General features: G+C 33.1%; 1 protein-coding gene across 1 annotated transcript in view; it reads left to right on the plus strand.

Moving 5' to 3' along the window:
* Ift57 (intraflagellar transport 57) overlaps positions 1-22,076 on the plus strand; it is a 52,586-nt gene that overhangs the window by 17,907 nt on the left and 12,603 nt on the right. The window contains exon 6 of the mRNA XM_027943216.2: positions 4,710-4,832. Coding sequence (XP_027799017.1) covers positions 4,710-4,832 — 123 coding nt within the window. The remainder of the gene's footprint in view (positions 1-4,709; positions 4,833-22,076) is intronic.

Below are 22,076 nucleotides of genomic sequence, written 5' to 3' on the forward strand. Positions count from 1 at the left end.
AATTTTCTGTCATAAAAATTCTCTCCTACAGAAATGACTAAGGGAATCTGAGGAAAAATAACAAAGTTTTTTTTTTCAGGTATCACTTAAGAACTGTCATTCTATAAATGGATAGGTTACATTTCCTGAATCAACATTAGTAGCAGATATTCATTACATAATTCTGTGTATTAGATGGTACCCAGAGTATGTACATGTTTTTAGATTTCTATTATTTAAATCTACTCACCCCTATACCTCATCACCACCCATGACCCAGCCCTGGCAGTGTTAGTGCTTTGAGTATCTGACTGACTGATTTTCATCTAGGACATCTAGGTGGTCAAAAGACCTGTGGATGCTGCCTTTGAAATATCTCTCATATTTATCCCTTCATCTATCTATCACGGCAAGGTTCTCATCATCGCCTTTCTGGACTATATAACAGCAATGTCCTACAATGTTCTTTTGTCCTCATCCTCCCCATCCCCACCCTTTACCGAGGTATTTTTACCCTACTGCTGTATCTAACTTATCAAAATGTGGCTTTTATCAGGTCATTCTGAATTTGATAATTTTTAAAGCTTTTCTCTGGTTTTACACAAATTACAAAACAATAAAATTTTGGTCAGGCTTTCAAGGCCCTTAGTGAATGCATATATCTACTTACAGAATATACATGTCCACACACACCCACAAAGAGAGAATATAGTCTTTCTTTAGATCCTTCAGCATCCTACTAATGTTACTTGGGAGAAGAAGAGATTACCTATGGGAACAAGATTCTGAGTTGGCTGTTAACATTGCATGTTTGATCTTTGAACTTTGATGCTGTGCCCTACTATTTGAGCCCAAGGTTACTTTATGAGATGGTTTAGACTATTATCTTCAATTCTTCCTTTGACAGCTTTAGAATCAGTTTCATCTCACCAGTTTCTTCTTTTACCTAAGACCAAATTTTATTCCATTAACTGACCTCAAAGTCTTCCTAATAGGCCATAAACTCTTTGCAGGCAGGGATTAAATCCTTTTATCTTTCCAAACCAAGCATAGTACCTGGATTCTTAACTTGAATGTTGTAGGAGGTAAACAAATGGCTTATTGGTTCAATTAATTAATTGTAAATGAGACTACTAGATACCTTGTGTCTTATTGAGCTTTTAATTGTCTCTTCAGCCGCAGAATCTGGAAAATGCAGTTTCCCAAGAGCTGTGCTTGATCTTAGTTAATGTTGTCTCAGAAAGGGACTTTGTCAGGATGATATAAAATTTTGATTAAATGAAAACAGCAGTTTGTTTTTCTTACTAATAGCCCCATATAAAATACCATTTGTTAAACTGAGAAACAAATGAAAAGATTTTCTCAAAGTAGTATAACCAAGGCACAATGGAGCTTTAAAATGATTTATACCTCATATGTCGAACTTGCTTAGTTGATTCATCCAGTTAATAGGCATTAAGAAATTTTGAGTAAGGGGCTGTAGATGTAGCTCAGAGATTAGGACACTTGTCTAGCATATGCATAGGCCCTAGGTTCAATCCCCAGTACTGCCAAGAAAAAAAAAAAAAAGAAAAGAAACTCTGAGGAAAGAGACTGTGAAATTTGAATAAATTAATGGTGTTCTACACCAAACTAAATGTTATCTTTTTGCCTTTCATTTAGCAACCAGGACATTTCCCTCGGTATATTAAATATTGCTCACAACTGAGTGAAACCTTTTGAGCTTAAATCATTTTAGGACATTGGGAGTAGGTATCAGTAAAACATTGCTAAAGAGAACCAAATAATAAGGGTAAATGAAACTTACTAAATAGCCCAGCACTGGGATATCCTAATGCAGTATTTAATCGTCATGTGCTCTACTAACTCAAATTCTAAGTCTTATTCCAACAGGGTCACTATAAACACATTTGCCTTCATGAAAATTATAGAAACATGCCCTTTCTCGAGTAAAATATTTTTAGTATATTATTCACAACTGGAACAGTCCTACTTCTAGGCCTGAATAAAACAGGACTGTGGATATGTGTCCCTTCTGGCCTTGTTGGTGATTCTGGACTTTAACCTCTTGTAAGAAGGGGAATAAGGAGGAATGGAAATGAGGGGATGGGGTTGGACAGCTCTAGCTCTGGGATTTCATCAAAGACATCTAGTTTCAATTCACATAAATGGTAGCTGTATAAATCAAACTTATTTTTAAATCAGTGAACAGAGTGAGTGTCTACATTCTTTTAAGAATCCTGTGATACTTCTGCTCAGAGAAAATGCCTTCTTGCTTCATTCAGCCTGGCCCTGCAGCACTGGGATTTGGGGGTCCATAATCCTGGCAGGATCAAACCTTTGTACATACATGGCCCAAATGTCAGGGCTCACATATTCACACTTTACTGGCAGTGCACACATCCTCACTACCACCATCCCAACTAGCATATCCTATTTGGTATAGAAACTGGACTAGTCAGATTTGGGTCTCCTGTAGCCCAGGACAGGTACCCAGATGTGCAAGTGAGTGTGTATTCCTGGCTTTTTCAACCATATGCATGTGCCAATGTGTATGTACATGACAGAGAACCTTTCCCATTGTTTTATATTTCAACAGGAAAACCCAATCTCTCTCTCCCTTTCTGCCATCACAATACTCTTACAGAACTAAACATTCTACTTTGTGAATGCTGCAGCCCCCACTACTGTCCCCCAAACTGGGGTGCTTTTGTGCTACCCTGGATTCAATTTATATAGATATATACAGCATTCTATTAAGTACTCAAAAATAATTCAGTGTTTCTGTATTTAAATGAGCACTTTAATGTCTAAATAGAATCTTTTGAGCTTTTTCACTGAGATTTTCCATACTTTCCTAAGATTAATGCCTACTTTTTTATTTCTTCAGGATTTTCTAAATGTAATGTAACTAAATTAATCCAGACCACAAATTATAAAGTATAAAAGCATATCATATTAGTTATCCGTTCTCAAATAGTAAGGTTAAAAACTACAGTCCCTTGAATTTCTGAACAAAATTTAAGGCTGTGGGTCTATTCAGGGCTTGCTGATATGAACTGGGAGGTAGGAGAGTCTGTCTTATGTCAGCAGTGCCCCAGAGACCTAGAAGTGAGTTTAGAGTCACTAAAAACCTCAGGCTTCCACAAAAAAAAAAAAAAAAAAAAAAAAAAAAAAAAAAAAATCCCCCAATAAAGTAATCTACTTAGTTTTAGATTGAATTGAAAGACTAACCTAATCTAGCTCATTTAACAATTGTCTTTTAATGACATGAATTCACATTGAGAATGTGATTTCACTATAATGCTTGCATAGTCTTTTATGTTGACATAATCTTATTCATTCATTTATTTATGTATTTATTTTTGGATACGGGGCACTCGGCCACTGAGCCACATCCCCAGCCCTATTTTGTATTTTATTTAGAGACAGGGTCTCACTGAATTGCTTAGCACCTCAACATTGCTGAGACTGGCTCTGAACTCGCCATCCTCCTGTCTCAGCCTCCTGAGCCACTGGGATTACAGGCGTGCGCCACGGTGCCTGGCAACATAGTCTTATTTTTGAATTTTGTATTAGGGAACATTTCAAACATAACACAAGAATCCTATGTACCATTGCCTGGTTTCAACAATTATTAATATTTTGTCAATTATGTTTTCTTTGCTCCATAGAATTTTAAATTTCAGATATCATGTCAGTTCATCTATAAACTCAGCATTTATTTCTAGCATATAAGGATTCTCTTAACATGATATTGTACCTATAAAACAATAATTTTTTAATATCATCCAATACTCTTCTGTATTCAGATTTCCATACTTGCCTCAAAAATATCTTTTTTACAGATTATTCATTTAAATTACAGTTCATGTAAGGTTCATGCATTGTATTTGGCTGTTTATGTCACTTGGATCTCTATATAAATATTTATGTATTTTTCTGTAGATTTGCTTATAATTATAAAGGGAATTTAAAGGGAAAAATTGCTACCAAAATTATTGCCTTAGGCTTTATCTTTAAATCATTAATTTGTATATTCTCTGCATTTTTAAGTCCATACATATTTAGTGCTGAAATGTGAAAAGCTGGGGAGAATGTTTTCCTTTTGTGTTTCAAAAACAGTCATGAATTGATTTTATTACTCAGGTGCAGAAATCAAATGTAGATATTTGGTCCCTATCCTGTTTGAGTTCAAATATGTCTATATTAAATCACATTTTAAATCTACATCATGCTTTGACTTAACCAAAATATTACTTTAATTGTTAGTATAAAATTTATAAATAATAAGCTCTTTGCTTTTGACATTTTGATTTTTTTTTCAGCTTTTGGATTTCTGTTTATACATAGTAAAATTAAACTAAATAATATTTTATTACCAAACATGAGTATTTGTATTTTTCTACTGTTGCCAGTTGACATACATAAATGGCTTGTCCATTTGATAATATTCTCATTGAGTTCAGTCTGATATCTCAAAGACACTGTCCTTTATAAAACAGATATATCATGTATTTGCTCTTCTTAGTGCTTATTTTGCTATTCTACCAGGTTATTGCATTATTTTCTTTCAACTTGGGTAGGAACACAGAAAGGAATTTCTATTGCCACTATAATTTTAACACTACCAGCCTCAATTTAAATTGTGCAATGCTGCTAAAATGTCTTGAGATTTTTACCATTTCTTTTTATAAACTCTCAATCTTGTGATATCTTTCCTTTCTTAGGACATGAACGAGTCTGCCAAACAAGAAGATATTTTGGAATCCACAACAGATGCTGCAGAATGGGGTCTAGAAGTTGAACGTGTACTACCACAACTGAAAGTCACAATTAGGACTGACAATAAGGTATCAAAGAGAGAACACATTTTGTTCAAAAAAATTCTGTAATTCAATTTCAGGGTGGGAGTACTCCAAATTATACAAGATGGAGAAGGGTAGTAGGATTCAGTTCCAACATTTTGTCATAATAGATTATTTAACAAATTGTTGAATGAATAAATAATATGTTATGATCCAAAGAGCAAAAAAATAGATCTTTGAAAGAATGATTTGGAGCACATCATATTTCACTGGAGTAGTGAGCAGGTATTTTTTTAAATATATTTCAATGTATTTTCTTGGAAATTATATTGAGGTGAATAGAAATTCTATGATTATACCAACTAATTGGGGTTAGAAGATGGTTTTGAATTTTACTGAATGGCAAAGCTAAAGGCAACCTTGGGTGTTGCCTTAGTAAATCTATTTGGTTCATATGTTTAAAAGTTAAATATTTAAATAATCAAGAAATCATAGATAATAAGACTTAGGGATTAGACCAAATGAGCTAGATACTGTACAAGTTTCTGTTTCTTTTTTTATCTACACTTTTGTAAATAATGTCTTCAGAACCAGCAAATAAGTAACTAGACAATACTATTCTCATTAGCAGTATAATAATCTCTACAGATGGGGCTAAAGAGACATCTAGGTAAAGAAACTAAGGAGATTTTCATCCTTGAAGACTGCATATAAACCCTTAGTACTATGGAACAAGGTTCTAAGGAAGCTTATCACTTATCACTTTGTGGTCCTATATCTGCCCCAAAGTAGAAGCCTACAAAGACTGCTGTTTTCTGAGTGTCTTAGAAGCTAATTCATTCTTAGAATATATCAGACAAAAAGTAGCCTAGACTCCTATGACAGACTAAGAATAAGATGAAGATGAGAGTTCTTACTGTGAACAGCTGTGAGATAAACTTATATCCAAGATAAGCAGACAAATTCTGCACCCTTACATTGCCATATATTTACCCAATCTTATAGAGGACGGCTATTATTTGACTCTATTTATTATGTTTTGAATCTGGAGTATCCCCCAAAAGCTTGTGTACTGAATGCTTGGTCCACAGTGCAGCAATGTTCAGAGATAGGGCTTTTAGGAAATGATTGCATCATGAGGGCTCTAACATCATCATCAGTGGATTAATCTACTTGATGGCTTAATACCCTGACTGGACTACTGGAGGGTAGTAGAAACTATAGGCAGGTAGGTAACTATAGCAAGTAATTAACTGGGGTTGTGCCTTGGGGACTATATTTTGTCCCTGGTCCCTTCTGCTGGTGTTCTCCCTCTCTCTCTGCTTCCCAGCTGTCATGAGTTGAGCAGCTTTCTTCTGACATGCCTTTCCACTATGATGTTTCACCTTGGAGCCAGCCAACTATGGACTGAAACCTCTGAAACCATGAGCCAAAATAAATCTTTCCTCCCCTAGGTTGTTTTTCTCAAGTATTTGTCACAGAGATGAAAAGCTGAGTAACACTATATTAGAGGTGAATTCATTATTTGCCTATCTCTCATATGTAAATACATATTAATAAGAATTTCTTCACTGATTAGATCTCTGCTAGAAATATTAGTTTGTAAAAACTAAATGTGATTCTTTTTTGCGAAATGTAATTTCTAATTCTTTGGCTTTGTCAGAACAAATTCTCTTCATAAAATTAAAAATCACTATTATTGTGATTCTAGTTAGAGTAACATGTTAAAATAATTGTGTAGTTGGGAACTCTCAAGTACAGTTTAATCCCAGAAGGAAGTAAGTCTAATTTGTTTGCTTTCAAGCTAAATAAACTCTTGAAGGCAAACATCTCATTTAGAACTTAATAGGGTTTGTTTTTTTAGCAAAGTCATTGAATTTCACATAATAGAAATAATAAAGAAAGAATATAAATGTAATTGCTAACAACATACTGTTTTACAAAATTAAGTGTGGGTCAAATTCTATAATAGATGGTAATGCAATAACAAAAATCATGGGTTTGTGGAGAATCATGTTCTCCTAATTTAGGGAAGAATTGGCTACTTAATATTTGGAACCTATTCTCATGTCATATTATCAGCCTTACTCTTACAAGGATATACTATGTCAAATTATTTATGCATCAGGTTTATAGATAACATTCCAAATTATCAGATGAACTTATTTAAGTTTGTTTTAGAATATGTGAATATTATTTTGAATTTCAATTTTTATCATAAAACATACTAACCTAAAGTCATACCTAATTTGCTTTATTTCAGAATTCTTCTCTAGATATTTGGTCTTTATGTCTAGTATTTCATAAACTCTTTTTCTCCAAGCCTTTCAGAGGTACTTAAGGGGAAATGCAGATTTATGGTCAATTCTTTATTCAACTGACTTAAGAAAAATAAAATTATACATTGGTTTGAGAAAATAAGAGGCTAATTAATAGAGAAATGTTTCTCATTTCTAATAAATAAAAATAAAATAATCTGGTCACATATGAGGTTTCTTCACAGAGACTCATTATCTTCCTTCATCAGAAGAAGTTTACTCTAACATCATAATAGATCCCATCCTTCCTCAACTTCTGACTATCAAAACCACCACCTCTCCTTTAATTTTGGCCAACATACTAATAACCATTCACTCAACACCAGGCTATTTAAGACATTTATATATATCTACTTTACTTATTTGATTGGAAAAAAAGAAATCAATTATTTTGGGATCAATATATTTTACTGGTAATCATTGGATTAATTTTTAAATAACTTAAAGATATGGGAGATAAGTAATAAAGAACTTATTATTTAAATCCATTAGAAACTTCTTGAAAATAGCCTTGCATTCATGGTAAATGAGTCCCAAATTTACTTGACACTGAGTCAAATATTTATTTTTCTTTTTTATTCCCACAGGCTGTTTATTCTCTCTCTGCTTTGTGGTTGGGAATTATAAAAGAAAAGAGAAGAAAATTTTCTCTTTTGTTTTTACACATTATAACATATATATTTGGATGAAATTGTATCATACAGCAATATTTTATTTTGTGTACTCTCCATAATATTGCAATCAGTTGATTTTTTGCAAAGTAACTTATCCCTGTTGTCTGATACTATCTGTTACTATTGCCAGTTTTCAAAGATAGTAAAGTAATTTTAATATTAGCTTAAACAAAATAGAATTAGGAAAATGAATATGTTGCCAAAAAAAACAAATATGCTTCACAACTGAAGATAATTAATTTTTATAAATATATCAGTTGTAATGGGTTGTGTTCATAGTTCTCTTATTAGCATTGCTTATAGCTCCTAATGATTACTCTAGGATAGTTACACACCCAGATACCAACTCAGGTCTGCTCCATGTAGGAATCATGTGTTTAAAGACATAGTTCGATGTTCTTCAAGAAGGTCAGTAATTTTAGCCAAATTCTAGGATATGCCACTGTGGTAATGCTTCAGTTATGACCAAATGGGTAAGGTTCAGGAGTTTATTCTTTAGTCTGAGGTTACTGAAACCAGAGTAGACATTGGTGCCACCTAAAATTATTTAAGAGTATTTTTGGTATCCTATGCCTACATTTTGTAAATTTTTGGCCCATCTCCCCCTTACTTTTTTCCTCATTATTTTTCTCACCCTTTTCTTTTCTATTGAATTTTTATCTTTCTCTTTTTTGTTGATCTTTATGAGACCTGACAGTGGTACCCATATATGTTGCACAACTGCCCTGCTGGACTTAAAGCTAAATTAGAGTATTAATAATCAGACTAGACTTAGATCTTTAACTAGTTAAGAATTATTCTAATTTCTGAGCCTTTTTAAATATAATTTTGTTTTTAATTATAAAAATAATATGGAAGCACTGTTTCAAAGAGGAAGAGGGCAGGTAGTGTGCTATGAATTAAGATCTAAAGATCACCCATGTAGTCTAGTCTCAGTTCCTGATTTATTGAGACAACGTTTCAGAACCTTAGTGGAATAGTGGTAGCTATGAAGACCTGCAGATTAACTTATCTCATATACCTTCCCTTGGCCCCTGGAGGTCATATTTATGCTACTTATTTACCATGTGACCTAATGCAAGCTATTTTACCTCTTTGTTCATCCTTTTCCTCATTTGTAAAATAGAACTAATCATATTACCTCACAAATACATAAAGCATTGAGGACAGTCTGACTCATAGTTAATATCTAATAAATTATCATTATATTATTATTGTGTTCTATTATAGCCCTTTTGTATTTGGTGCCTATATTCAGGAAGAATTTACAAAATTTCTATAGTAATGCTTTCATCACTTAAGGAATATTTTTTATAAGCCTCAGCTTATATATCTTTACAATGGGTCATAATCGGATTCATGTAACTATCACTTTGGTAAATCTTTCTCATTTTTGCCCTAGTAAATGTACATGTAATATGATGATAACAGATAGTAATAACTGTCATTTATTAAGTGTGGTCTATGTGCCAAGCTCTGATTGCCTGGCCTTTGTAAGTGATATGGTATTTGAGCTTTTGCCTACTCAGTTAGTGACAATATAGTATATGGTTAAAAGCACAAGTTCTGAACTTAGGTTGCTTGAGTAAATATTCTAGTTCAACACTATTGGACCCTGCAGGCAAGTTACTCAACCACTTTGTACCTCAGTGTCTTCATCTGTAAAATTGAATTTATTATAACATCTCCTTCAATGAGTTACTAAAAGATAAAATGAATGAACATTCTAAAGCACTTAGAATTGTGTCGAAAGAATAACTTATTATATGTTGGTCACCATTTCAGTGTGCTTTTATTTATATAATTACAATTATATCTCTTTTTAAAAATATGATGCATCATGAGCATTTTCACACATTGTTAAAAATTAAAAACAATAACTTTAATGGCTGTCTGTAGTTCTTGAAGGTTACTGTTAATACCCAGCTGAGTGCCAGGCTTGCCATGCTTAGCAGATTAGAGTAAAACCAGGAGGACTAGAATCTGGGAGGAAAAATGGCAGAGCAGAGTAATAAGAACTAGAGGTTAGAGTGTAGGTTAGCATAGGGACCATAAGATCTGACAGTATAGATCAATAGTATGAAATGGATCGTGCCAATGAGTCATGTTAGAGAAACAAGTGGTTATTAAAGGTGAAAGGCCCATTCAAAGGCAAAGCATGGAAGGTAGGAAACAGAAATGAAGAGTAATTAGAAAACTAAATTTAGAAATCTTCTATGCTTACTCATTGCTGCAAGAGTGTATAATCAGACCAACCTGTAGGTTGAAGCCACTAACCTTTTTTCAGTTTGTGTGAGAGGCTCTTTCAGGGTACTTTATGAGAATTCTGGAAGGATAAAGTTTCCTACATAACTGAAAAATGTTGAATTCCATAATGATAACATATATATTTTTTAAGTTTTTAAGTGAATCAGTTGACAGTCATTGATTTGAATGTAACAGTAGTTGAAGCTGAGGTACCAAAGAATGCTACATGTCTCATATTTCTTGGGAAATAGATGTGGATGAATACCCATATAGATTTTTACTTTTTGTATTATTAACTAATGTTGAGTCTCTAAATAATACTGTTTCTTGAGGAAATGGATCTTTTGTCTTGAGTTTTAACTACGAAAAGTAAACCTTTATTTGACTTTATTGAAATTAATGGAGACTTTTCAAATGAGAACATGCAGAGGCTATTTATTTAGAACTTACTATAGCAAGGGCATCAGCCAGCCATCACTTGTATTTGGCAGAGAGTCAAAGTCAAGTACAAGGGAACTTAAAAGACTTTTTAGCAAAACAAAGAGGGGAAGCCTTCATATATGTTCAGACATGTCCAGAAATCTAGAGGTGAGCTAAGCCAACATAGACCTTTTTATGTGATTGATTGGTTAGGGTAAGATGCGTGGATTCATCTAAACCTTGGTCCTAAATTTAGAGAGGGTGCTGGGCAAAAATGGGGAAGCTGGCCATCACTGAATAAGTTTGGGGCTAATTGCTACAGAAGTTGTAGTTTGGCTTCCTGGACTGGTTACTAGAGATTGTGGATCTGAATTCTGTTGGTTGGTTTGTTTGTTTAATAATGGCTACTATTGTCTGTTGTCCATTTGTATATTTAGTCTCTTAACTTCATTCTTTGACCAAGGAAATGGCTTCTTAAAATCATCAATCATATTAGTCTTTAATATAGAATGATTTTTTTCAAATCCAGGATTCTTACCACAATAGAAGCCAAGTAAACCTGAATAATATTTATTTCTATTTCTCAGAAGTAAGGAAAATTATAAAGTGTGAAATCAGTTTTCAGCTAACCCTTAACATAGACCCTTTTTAAAATTATACAATATTTATTTCTAAAAGATTGTACATTGTAATGATTTACTATTAGGTATTTAATGCAATAAACAAATGTTCTAACATGCTTTAATGCCCGGTAGATATTGTAATTAAAATTTTGATTAATGAATTAAGTAGATTTTTTCCAAATTATAATTAAATGTTTCTTGCTTTGTTGTTTTAAAAGATAGTTGGGTAGGTTCTCCCTCCATTCCACCAAAATGTCTGTAGTAATTATGTAAATCTTCAGATTCATTACAAGGAATTTAGATAAAGAGATTATTTTTTAAGGCTTTGGAAATATTACAACATGTATTTCTAATTATTTCAAACCTTTGATTCACTGGACTGCTTTTTTACATCCTTTCCTATTCTTGATGATCTGATTTTCTCAGAGTCCTGTTGTAAAAAGAACCTTAAACTTTAAATTTCAACTTCAAGCAATTGAGTTTTATTTTAACCACAGTAAACTATATAGGTGTTGCCTTGGGTAATTCACAGCAGGAAACCTTTTGGGAAGAGTCATTGTGCTAAGGATGAAATCATTGCAATAGTCTTGAGCCCTTGGGCTCTGTAGTCACTGTGAAAGCTAAAATCTAAGAGGGAGGAGAGAGGCCTTCGTTAATCAGCAGGTAGAATTCCATTTAAATGAACCTGGAGGGACTACAAAATTGCTATATTAGATCTCAGTCTCTTTGAATTGGAAGTCAAATCCTGAAGAAAGTTATAATAGTGGGCCTTTTTTCCTTTCATTATTGTAGACAAATCTATATCTGGAAGCAAGATAGGGTATTTTTCTCATTCCAAAGCAGTAGAGAGAGTAGCTTGTTTTGACCTTCTATAGCATCACTGTATTTGGATGCAGTATAAGAAGGTGTTAATAAAATTTAGTTTCTCTAAATATTTCTGACCTGCAGGGATTTATAAATTGTTATTGTTTGGGACTAAAGAGCGTGTCTTAAGACTATACTCTGGTTGTTAGATAGTATACATCAATAGGATCATTGTATCTATGAGCCAAAAGGTGTAATATATTCTGTGGGCTGGGATACAGGAATACATTTTATGTATATAATAATTATTAAAAATGGAATTCTGCCTCTTATTTGAAGAAACTACCTTTATAATTCTTACAGATTTTCTGGTAGTCAGACCTTCTGTTAAGAAATAGTCTTTAAATTATTAAAGAAAAAAAAGGCACAAAATTTAAAAAAAAAAAAAACAGCTTTTGCAATTACCAGTAACAAATGTAAATACAGGTGGCAATAACTTGGTCTCCATGAGGCTCCATGCAGGAGTAATAGCTCCAATTACTGTCACAAATGTTTGTAATTGTATCTATTGCTGCCAGACAATAAATGCTTTTTAATATAGCAAGGCCATAAATGTACATGCTGCTGTTGTTTAAACAAAATGCAATTTTCAGCAAATTTATCCTTGAAACACCTGCTATAATCAAAGAGAGGTGAATTGCTATCAAAATAAACTGCTTAAATTAACTAGACACATACATTTTTAGAGCAGCCTGCATGATTACTCAATTTCCACGTCATCTCAGAATGAGGGAAAGTACTCACTGATGGACTTTTCAGCAACCTTTCTTTAAAAGCGTCTACAGAAAACAATATTCTTTTGAATTATTATTTGTAAACAAGGTGTGTTATTTTGTGAACTTACATAGTATTTGCAAGGTCAACTGTTTTCACTTTGTTGCATGTGGGTCATGGATAGCAGGGTTTGGGGAAAGAATATTGTGGTTAAAATTATACTGTAAAAATGCAGCAAAGGGCTGGAGAAAAATCCAGCCATCCTTAAGTAACTGGGAAAGATTTTTAGTCGCTTCTGTCAGAGTCTTATTGAACATTCAGGATATTCTTTGTTTAAAGATGGTTGATGATGCCTTCCTTTCTATTTACACTGAGTGTGATAAATGTTTCAACTAGATGGGGAAAAGGTTCCATTTATCACAAGTTAAAATAGGAGAACAAGTACTTTTGCTTTAGAGATTCTCATCAGCTGTAACTAAAAAGCATCAACAGTGGTGTGGCATATTTTAAGGAAATAACCAATAAAGACTGCATGTTTTGTAACTACTGCAGAGGGAAGTGACTAATGCCTCACTGCTGATACACTGCAAATAGACATTGTGATTGAGAGCAGTGAATTAATACTTATTGATTATAATTAAAATGTCTAGACTACCTAAATATTTCATTATTGCAAAGTATGATTTAATGTTTCCTTTAAATTACTTAATATAGAATATGAATTGAAGCAGAAACCATTTGTCATATGGGCCTTTCTACAAAAATGTCCTTTTTATTGGCTTGACTCATTTTTCCAATCAATCATATTAGAGTAGTTCTATCACTGAGTTTTATTTAAAATTCCTTAAGATTTGAACAAATTTTGTACCCATGGTTTTTATGCCATTAGATTTGATTCTGTTTACTTTTACCAAAATAATAATTTATATTTCTTGTTTTTTAAATATGCAGAAGATGATTGTTAATTGTTTTTGTTTGTTCATTTTTGTGGGGGGAGGGATATTGAGTATCAATGTGAGATCCAAGTTGTGATTAGTAGATGCCTGATGTTGGAAGGGACTGTCAAAGTCATCGATCCAGATCACCACAATGGTTACTCAGCATCCCACGAAATAATTAAATTTTGATTTCTGATTTGACATATGAGCATCTGCCTTGCCAAATCTCTTCTCTAGGCCTATAACTCCTTATAAAGCCTGGAAACCTTTGCTGGGAATATCTGTATGGCCAAATTAAACTAGTGTAAGTGGAGTAAGTATCAGTAATAAGTCTGAGTCAACATATGAAAACTCTTTAGAAACAGATGGTAAAGATACTCTCAGCACACATTACAAATGTAATTATTTAACTAACAAGGTATTACATTTAGAAATTGTGGCTCTCCAGTTTCGGTTCAATTATAGGCAGGTGTGAGAATCCCAGTGAATGTTATGATAGCCTTGCTTATCCACTGTGCCACTGTTTAATTTTTCTCTACAAGAGAGAAATATCTAGAAAGCAGGAACTTCCCTGAGAAAACACATATTTCTAACAACCATTATTCCCATACCCTCTACAACAAAGACACTACAACATTACACCACACGTATATACAGTGGTCACCCCTTATCCACAGAGTATATGTACCCCAGACCCCTAGTAGGTGCCTGAAACTGCAGATTGTACTGAATCCTATGTTTTACCTATATATGAATATGTATGATAAAGTTAATAAAAATAACTATAATAAATTATAACGATACACTGTAATAAAAGATGAATGTGTTCTCTTAAAATATCTTGTTGTACTATACTGTTCTCACACTTGTGATGATGTGAGACGATACAATATGTGATGAAGTGAGGTGAATGATGTAGGCATTATGATGTTCCATTAGGCTATTAAGGTTACTTGAACACAAGCACTGCTATACTTAGTTGATCTGATAACCAAAAGGGATACCAAGTGACTACTAGCAGGCTACTCAGTGACCAATGGGTGGGTACCATATGCAGTGTGATTACACTGAACAAAAGGATGACTCATAACCAGGTGAGATGGAGCCAAACAACATGAAATTTTTCATCATGCTATTCAGAATGGCGCATAATTTACAACTTATAAATTGTTTATTTCTGGAATTTTCCATTTAATATTTTCAGATCTCACTTGGCCATAGGTAATCAAAACTGCAGATGGAGTTGGGGGCTGATGTTCTTAACTCTTCCTAAGTATGTGTTTATTTCTTTGAACACGTAAAAAGAAAAATCATGTTTTCATACCACAATCATGTTTTCGTACACAAGGGTTTACCACAAAAGACTAAGCTGTTGGCAATGGAAGAAAAATGTCGCATTTAAAAATTCAGAAAGGCTACATTCTGTAATTATTCTTCAATATGATGGGGATTTTTCATTAAGAAAGTAAGTCAATATCATAAAAAAGTTATTTAATTGAGTGAACAGTCTCATGAAAGATATTTTTCTTCTCTCACACACGTGCTCACACACAATTATATACATAATAGACAGTTGTTTATGCTAGAAATTCTGACAATACATTGAAGAGATTCTAAACCTTCTTGTGCAAAGTGGTGAAAATAAAATACAGATAATGTTTTTTGTTTGTTTGGTTTTTGGTTTTTGTTTTTTCATTGGCAAAGGGATTGTTCTTTGTGGAGGAGAGAGAAAGACTTACTCTGCCTATGTCCTTACAGAGAGTATGATAGACTTGTTCCAGAAATATTTGCTACGGTGAACTTAGACATCTGCACATCCTTCTATCAAACCATCTTCTCCATCTTTTCACTTAATCCAATTTCCTGCCATCAGATTTTTTAAAAATTCTATTATTGACCATGAATGGGTTTTTAAACATGCCACAGGAACATTGATATTCCACATTAAAATATTGAGACTGATTACTCTTGGACTGCAGCTCACATTTCCCCTACCTCTCTCCCACTGCAGATACAATTATAATTTTAATAATTAAATCTCTTTCACTGCAGTTGAAACAGAGATATGCTGTTCAAATCCCTTTACAAGCAAGGACATGCTGCCCAGCTGCAGAAAGTGTGGTCAGCCTCCAGCTATCTTCTCCTTCCATTGGTAGAGAGCTACCTAACTCAAGGTCTCCTCCTTCCTAGGACAGCTTGCATCTGGGCATATGTGGACTGTTACCAATTTGAGACTATTATAAAGAACACAGCTATGAATTTTTTTTTGTCTTTTAGTGAACATGTACACGTTTCTACTGAAAGTTTTATTAGGAGTAGAATTATTAGTTTATGATGTATATACGTATATGTTCAGCTCAAACAGACCTTGTCAAATAGTTTTTGAGAGTGATTATAAAAATTTATACTCAATAGTGCATGAAAATTCCAATTGCTTCAGATCTTTATCAATATTCAGTAGTCTTTATTTCAGTCATCAGGGTAGGTGTTTGGTGATATCTCACTGTCATTTTTAAAAATATTTTTTTAATTATAGATGGACACAATACCTTTATTTTATTTGTTTGTTTATATGTGGTATTGAGGATCAAACCCAGGGCCTCACACATGGAAGGCAAGCACTCTACCACTGAGCCACAACCCTAGTCCTCTCATTGTCATTTTAATTTGCATTTCTCTGTTGACTAATGAGGTTGAAATACTTTTCATATGTTTATTGACATTTGGATAGCCAATTCTAATTTTTGCAGTCTTTCTTTTGATTCATAGAAGTTCTTTAAATATTCTGGATCTAAGTTCTTTGTCATATAGATAGATAGATAGATAGATAGATAGATAGATAGATATTTGCTATATATATATACATATATATTTCAAATATCAATATACATACATATATACATACATATATATGTATATATGTACATATACACATACATATATATGTATATATGTACATATACATATATATATTCCAAATATCAACTATTTAGCTTCTTATTTCATTCCCTTATTTGTGTATCATGAAAAATATTGGCTTAGTTTTAATATGCTCAAAGTGGTCTATTACAAGGGTGAATACAGTTAATAACTTGTTTAAGAAATCTTCACTTATTCCAATATTATGAAGTTATTACCCTGTATTCTTCTTGCTTTATTGTTTTTGCCTTTCACATTGAGATCTGCAATTCATTTGTGTTAGTTAGCTTTTGTGGCTATGACAAAATACCTGAGAAAAACAACTTAAAGAAGCAAAGTTGTATTTTGGCTTATAGATTCAGAGGTATTAGCCCATGGTTGACAGCCTCCTTCATTGCTTTGGGCCTGAGGTGAGGAAGAACAACATGGCAGAAGGGTGTGGCAGAGGAAAGCTGCTCAGCTCATGGAAGCCAGAAAGGATGGGTGGGGGGGACAGTGTCAGGCACAAGATATAGTCCCCAAGGACCCCCATTGCCTTCAACTAGATCCCACCTCCTTGTTTCCACCACCTCACTATGCTTTATTCAGCTATGAATCCATCTATAAATTAATCCAGTGGTGATATTAGAGGCCTCATGATCCAATCACTTCCCAAAAGCCATACCTCTTAACATTGCTCCATTGTAGTCCAAGCCTTCAACATGTGAGCTTTAGGGGGACATTTCAAATCCAAACTATAACATTATCTAAGTTTTAATTCTTATTTATGGTGTGAGATAGAACTTAAGATTTGTTTTTATATGTATATGCAAATGACCCAACCATTTATCGAAAAGGTGATTCTTTCACCAGTGTACTGCTGTTATAAGTCAAGTAAGCATGCATTTGTGGGTCTGTATCTAGACTCTATTTTATCATTCTACTTGTTGTTATTTGATAATAATGAAAATGGTATCCTTTAGATTTTATTTTCTGTTTATCTATTGGTAGTATATATAGAAATACAATTCTTTTTTTATCTTTACATCTATCCAGCAAACTTGGATAGATGGTAGGCCTACATTTAGAATTTTGTCATTGCAGATAATATCAATCTTAACTCTTCTTTACAATCCTTATGCCTTTTGATTTTTTCTTGCCTGCTGTACTACCTAAGAACTCTATGCTTATATTGGATGTATGCAATATTATCTGGGAGAAAGCCTTCAATATTTTGATGTCACCATTAGGTATATCAGCTTTATGACTTTTGTAACTATCTTTTAGTAGACTTATAAATATCTTCTGTTTCAAGTTTGCTGAATTTTTATCATGAAAGGATGTTAATGTTTTATCAAATGAGTATTTTTCATTTGTTGAAATGATCATACAGTAAATATTTTTCCCTTGTGAATTATATTGATTGATTTTTTTTTATTTGTATTTGTATATCATAATTACACATATTTGTGGGCAATAGCATGAAAATTTAGTACATGTATATTATTTGTAATGTCAAATCAGGGCAATTAGCATTTTCATCTACTTTAACATATATCATTTCTTTTAGGAACCTTCATATTATTCTTCTAATTTTATATGAAATATATAATAAATATTTGTGAATTATAGTCACCCTCTCCCACATAGAACACTAGAACTTCTTCATCCTGTATAACTATTTTTTGGTACTCAGTTTCTGACTTCCTCCTAATCCCCTTACCCTCTACTGTTCCTACATCAAGTGGCCATGACTCTACTCTCTACCTCTGTGAAATAAACTTTTTTATATTCCACATATGAATGAGAACATGTGATATTTGTCTTTCTCATCTGGCTTATTTCACTTAACATAATGCCCTCCACTCCATCAATCTTACTGCAAATGCCAAATTTTATTCTTTTTAATAGCTCAACAGCATTTGTGTGTGTGTGTGTGTGTGTGTACCAAATTTTCTTTATTCATTCATTCATCTGTGAATACCTAGGTTGATTCCATATCTTATTGATTATGAACATTCCTGTAATAAACATGCAAGAGCAGATGTGTCTTTAACACACTGATTTCCTTTTGATATATACCCAGTAGTGAGATTGCTGGATCATAAGGTACTTCTATTTCTAGTTTTTTGAGAATACTTCTCATACTATTTACCATAATGCTGTACTAATTTACATTCATACCAACAGTGTGTAAGAATTTCTCTTTTTCTGCATAAGGAAAAATTTTTATTATTTCTCTGCATAAAGAACTTTTTTATATATATAATAGCCATTCTAACTGGGGTGAAGTGATATCTGCTGTTGTTTGAATGTTAAACCTCCCCCAAAAGCCCATGTAGTAAAGGCATGGCCACGAGCCTGCGATGCTATTGGGAGATGAAGGAACTTTTAAGTGGTGATTCCTAGTGGGAGGAAATTAGATCACTGTGGGCATGCAATTGAAGGGAATATTGGAATCTTAGCAACTTCCTGTCTTTGTTTCTGGATGCCATGAGGTGAAAATCTCCTCTGCCACATGTACTCCTAACATGGTGAATGTGTTGCCACAGGCCAAAAGCAACAGGGCCAATTGACCATGGACTGAAATTATGAGCTAAAATAAACCTTTCCTCCTTATAATTTGATTTAACTCAGGTTATTTTTACAGTATCAGAAAGCTGACTACCACAGTATATTACTGTGATTTTGATTTTCATTTCCCTGGTGATTAGTAACATTGAGCATTTTTGGCCATGTATATATCTTTTTTTTTTTTTTTTTTGAAAAATATGTGTTCAGATCATTTGCCAATCTTTAAACAAATTATTTGGTAGTTTATATTTGAGATTTTTTAGTACCTCATATAATGTGACTATTAATCCCTTGTCAGATGAATACTTTGTAAATATTTTCTCCCATTCTGTTCTTTTATCTCTTTACTCTTATTTTGTTTGCAGAAACATCTCATTTTAATGCAATTCCATTTATCTATTTTGACTTTTGTTGCCTGTACTTCTTGGGTCTTATTCAAAAGATCATTGCCTGTACTAATGCCACAAAGTCTTTTCCCTATGATTGCTTAAAATTTTATAGTTTAAGGTCTTACATGTAGGTCTTTGGTCCATTTCTAGTTTATTTTTGTATAGGGTGAGAGATTGAGGTCCACTTTCATTCTGCATATGGATATCCAGTTATCTCTCAGGACCATTTATTGAAGAGATTTCCTTTCCTCCCAATTTAGATTTTTGGCACTTTTGTCAGATCATTTGACTGTAGATCTGTGGGTTTATTTCTGGATTCTATGTTCCACCCCATTGGTCTATGTACTGGTTTTTATGCCACAGTACCATGTTGTTTCAGTTATTATAGCTTTCTAGTATATTAGGTATTATGATGCCTCCAGATTTGTTCTTTTGGTTCAAAATTGCTTTGATTTTTTGATGCCTTCTAGGCTTCTATGTGAATTTCAAAGTGCTTTTTATATTTCTATGAAGAATACCATTGGTATTTTAATGGGGATTACATTGAGTTGGTACATCACTGTGGGTAGTGTAGACTGTTAAATAATATCAATTTCTGCAGTCCATGAACATAGGATATCTTTCCATTTTTTTGTGTGAGTGTGTGTGTGTGTGTGTGTGTGTCCTCATCAATTTCTTTTAATAGTGTTTTGTGATTTTAATTATAAAGATCATTCATTTCCTTGGTTAAATTTCTTATTAGATTTTTTTATACATATTGAAAATGGGGTTGCTTGATTTCTTATTCAACCAGTTAATTATTTTTGTATGTTGATTTTGCAGACTGAAAATACTGAACTCATTCATCAATTCTAATAGTTTTTTTTTTAGTGAAATCAAAAGACTTTTCTGTACATAAAATTGTATCAGCTTCATCAGGGTTAAATTGAGTTCTTCCATTTTTATTGGATATCCTTTATTTCTTTCTCTTGCCTAATACTTCTAGTACTGTGCCGAATAAGCGTCATGAAAGTAGACATCCTCTTAGAGGAAATGCTTTTTAATTTTTTCCATTTAGTATGATGTGGGCTTTGGGTTTGTTTAAGGTAGCCTTTATTGTATTGAGGTAATGTCCTTCTACACCTAATTTGTTGAGGGTTTTTGTTTTTTTTTTTAATCATGAAAGTAAGTTAAATTTTTATGGCTTTTTCTGCATCTATTGACATGATGATATGGTTTTTGTCTTTTATTGTGTCAATGTGATGTATGACTTTTATTGATTTGCATGTGTTGACCCATCTTTTCATCACTAGGTCATATTCTACTTGATCATGGTGTATACTTCTTTTTATGTGCTTTGCGTCAGGTTCAATTTATTAATATTTGGTCAAGAATTTTTGCATGTGTTCATCAGGGCATTGGTCTATAGTTCTCATTTTTTGTTGTGTCCTTAACTAGTTTTGGTAATGCTGGCCTCATAGGATGACTTTGGGTGGAGAGGTTTTTTTAAAATATCAGATTAATGAGTCAAACAGTCTCTGGTTTGGCTAGGGCAGACTGTTCCTCCATTCTCAGGATTTTTCACTCTTAAGCCTTATGGAGACATGGTAATATCCTGCTCTTTGAGTTCTGGGCAGCTGAGTTAAAAGAAACGCTGCCTGATGCTAATCTGCCATCTTGCTCCTAGAACCTCATAGGATGACTTCATAAGATTCCCCTCCTTTTCATTTTTGGGGATGAATAATTTGAAAAATACATATGTTAGTTCTTCTTTAGAAGTTTGGTAAAATTTAACAGTTAAACCTTACAGTCCTGGATTTTTCTTTACTTCGAACCTTTTAATAACTGATTCAATCTTGTGTCTATTATTATGTGTCTATTCAGATTTTTTATGTCTTCATGATTCAATTTTGACAGGTTATATGTGTCTAAAATTAGTCCATTTTTTCTGGGTTTTCCAATTTGTTGGTGTGTAGTTGTTCATAATAATCTGTACTGATTCTTTTTATTTCTGAGGTATCAATTGGAATTTCTCATTTTTCTCTTTGGGTCTTTTCTCTTTGTTAGTCTAGCTAAACATTTGTTGAATTTGTTTATATTTTCAAAAAACCAATTCTGTTTTATTGGTCTTCTGTAATTTTTTTTTAATTTTTTAGTTGGACACAAATCTTTATTTTACATTTATGTGGTACTGAGGATCGAACCCAGTGCCCCATGCATGCTAGGCGAGCATGCTACCACTGAGCCACAACCCCAGCCCTTCTGTAATTTTTTAGTTTGTCTTTCATTTATTTATCCTCTGATCTTTGTTATTTCTTTTCTACTGTTAATTTTAGACTTAGCTTGTTCTGTTTTCCTAGTTCCTTGTACTGAATTGTTAGACTATGTTATTTGAGATCTTTGTATCTTTCTAAAACGTGAACATATGCGATAAACTTCCTTCTTGTACTGCTTTTTTGCTGGCATGTTGTGTTTCCATTTTCATTGGTCTCAAGAATTTTTAAAATTTTTCTTTTGATTTATTTGTTGACCCATTGGTCATTCAAGAGCATTGTTTTCATGTATTTGTACAGTTTCTAAAGTTTTTTGTATTGTTTCCAGTTTTATTCCATTGTGGTTAGAGAAGATACATGATACAATTTTTCCTTTTT

Source organism: Marmota flaviventris, chromosome 8, assembly GCF_047511675.1.
Source record: "Marmota flaviventris isolate mMarFla1 chromosome 8, mMarFla1.hap1, whole genome shotgun sequence".
Lineage (NCBI taxonomy): Eukaryota > Metazoa > Chordata > Mammalia > Rodentia > Sciuridae > Marmota > Marmota flaviventris.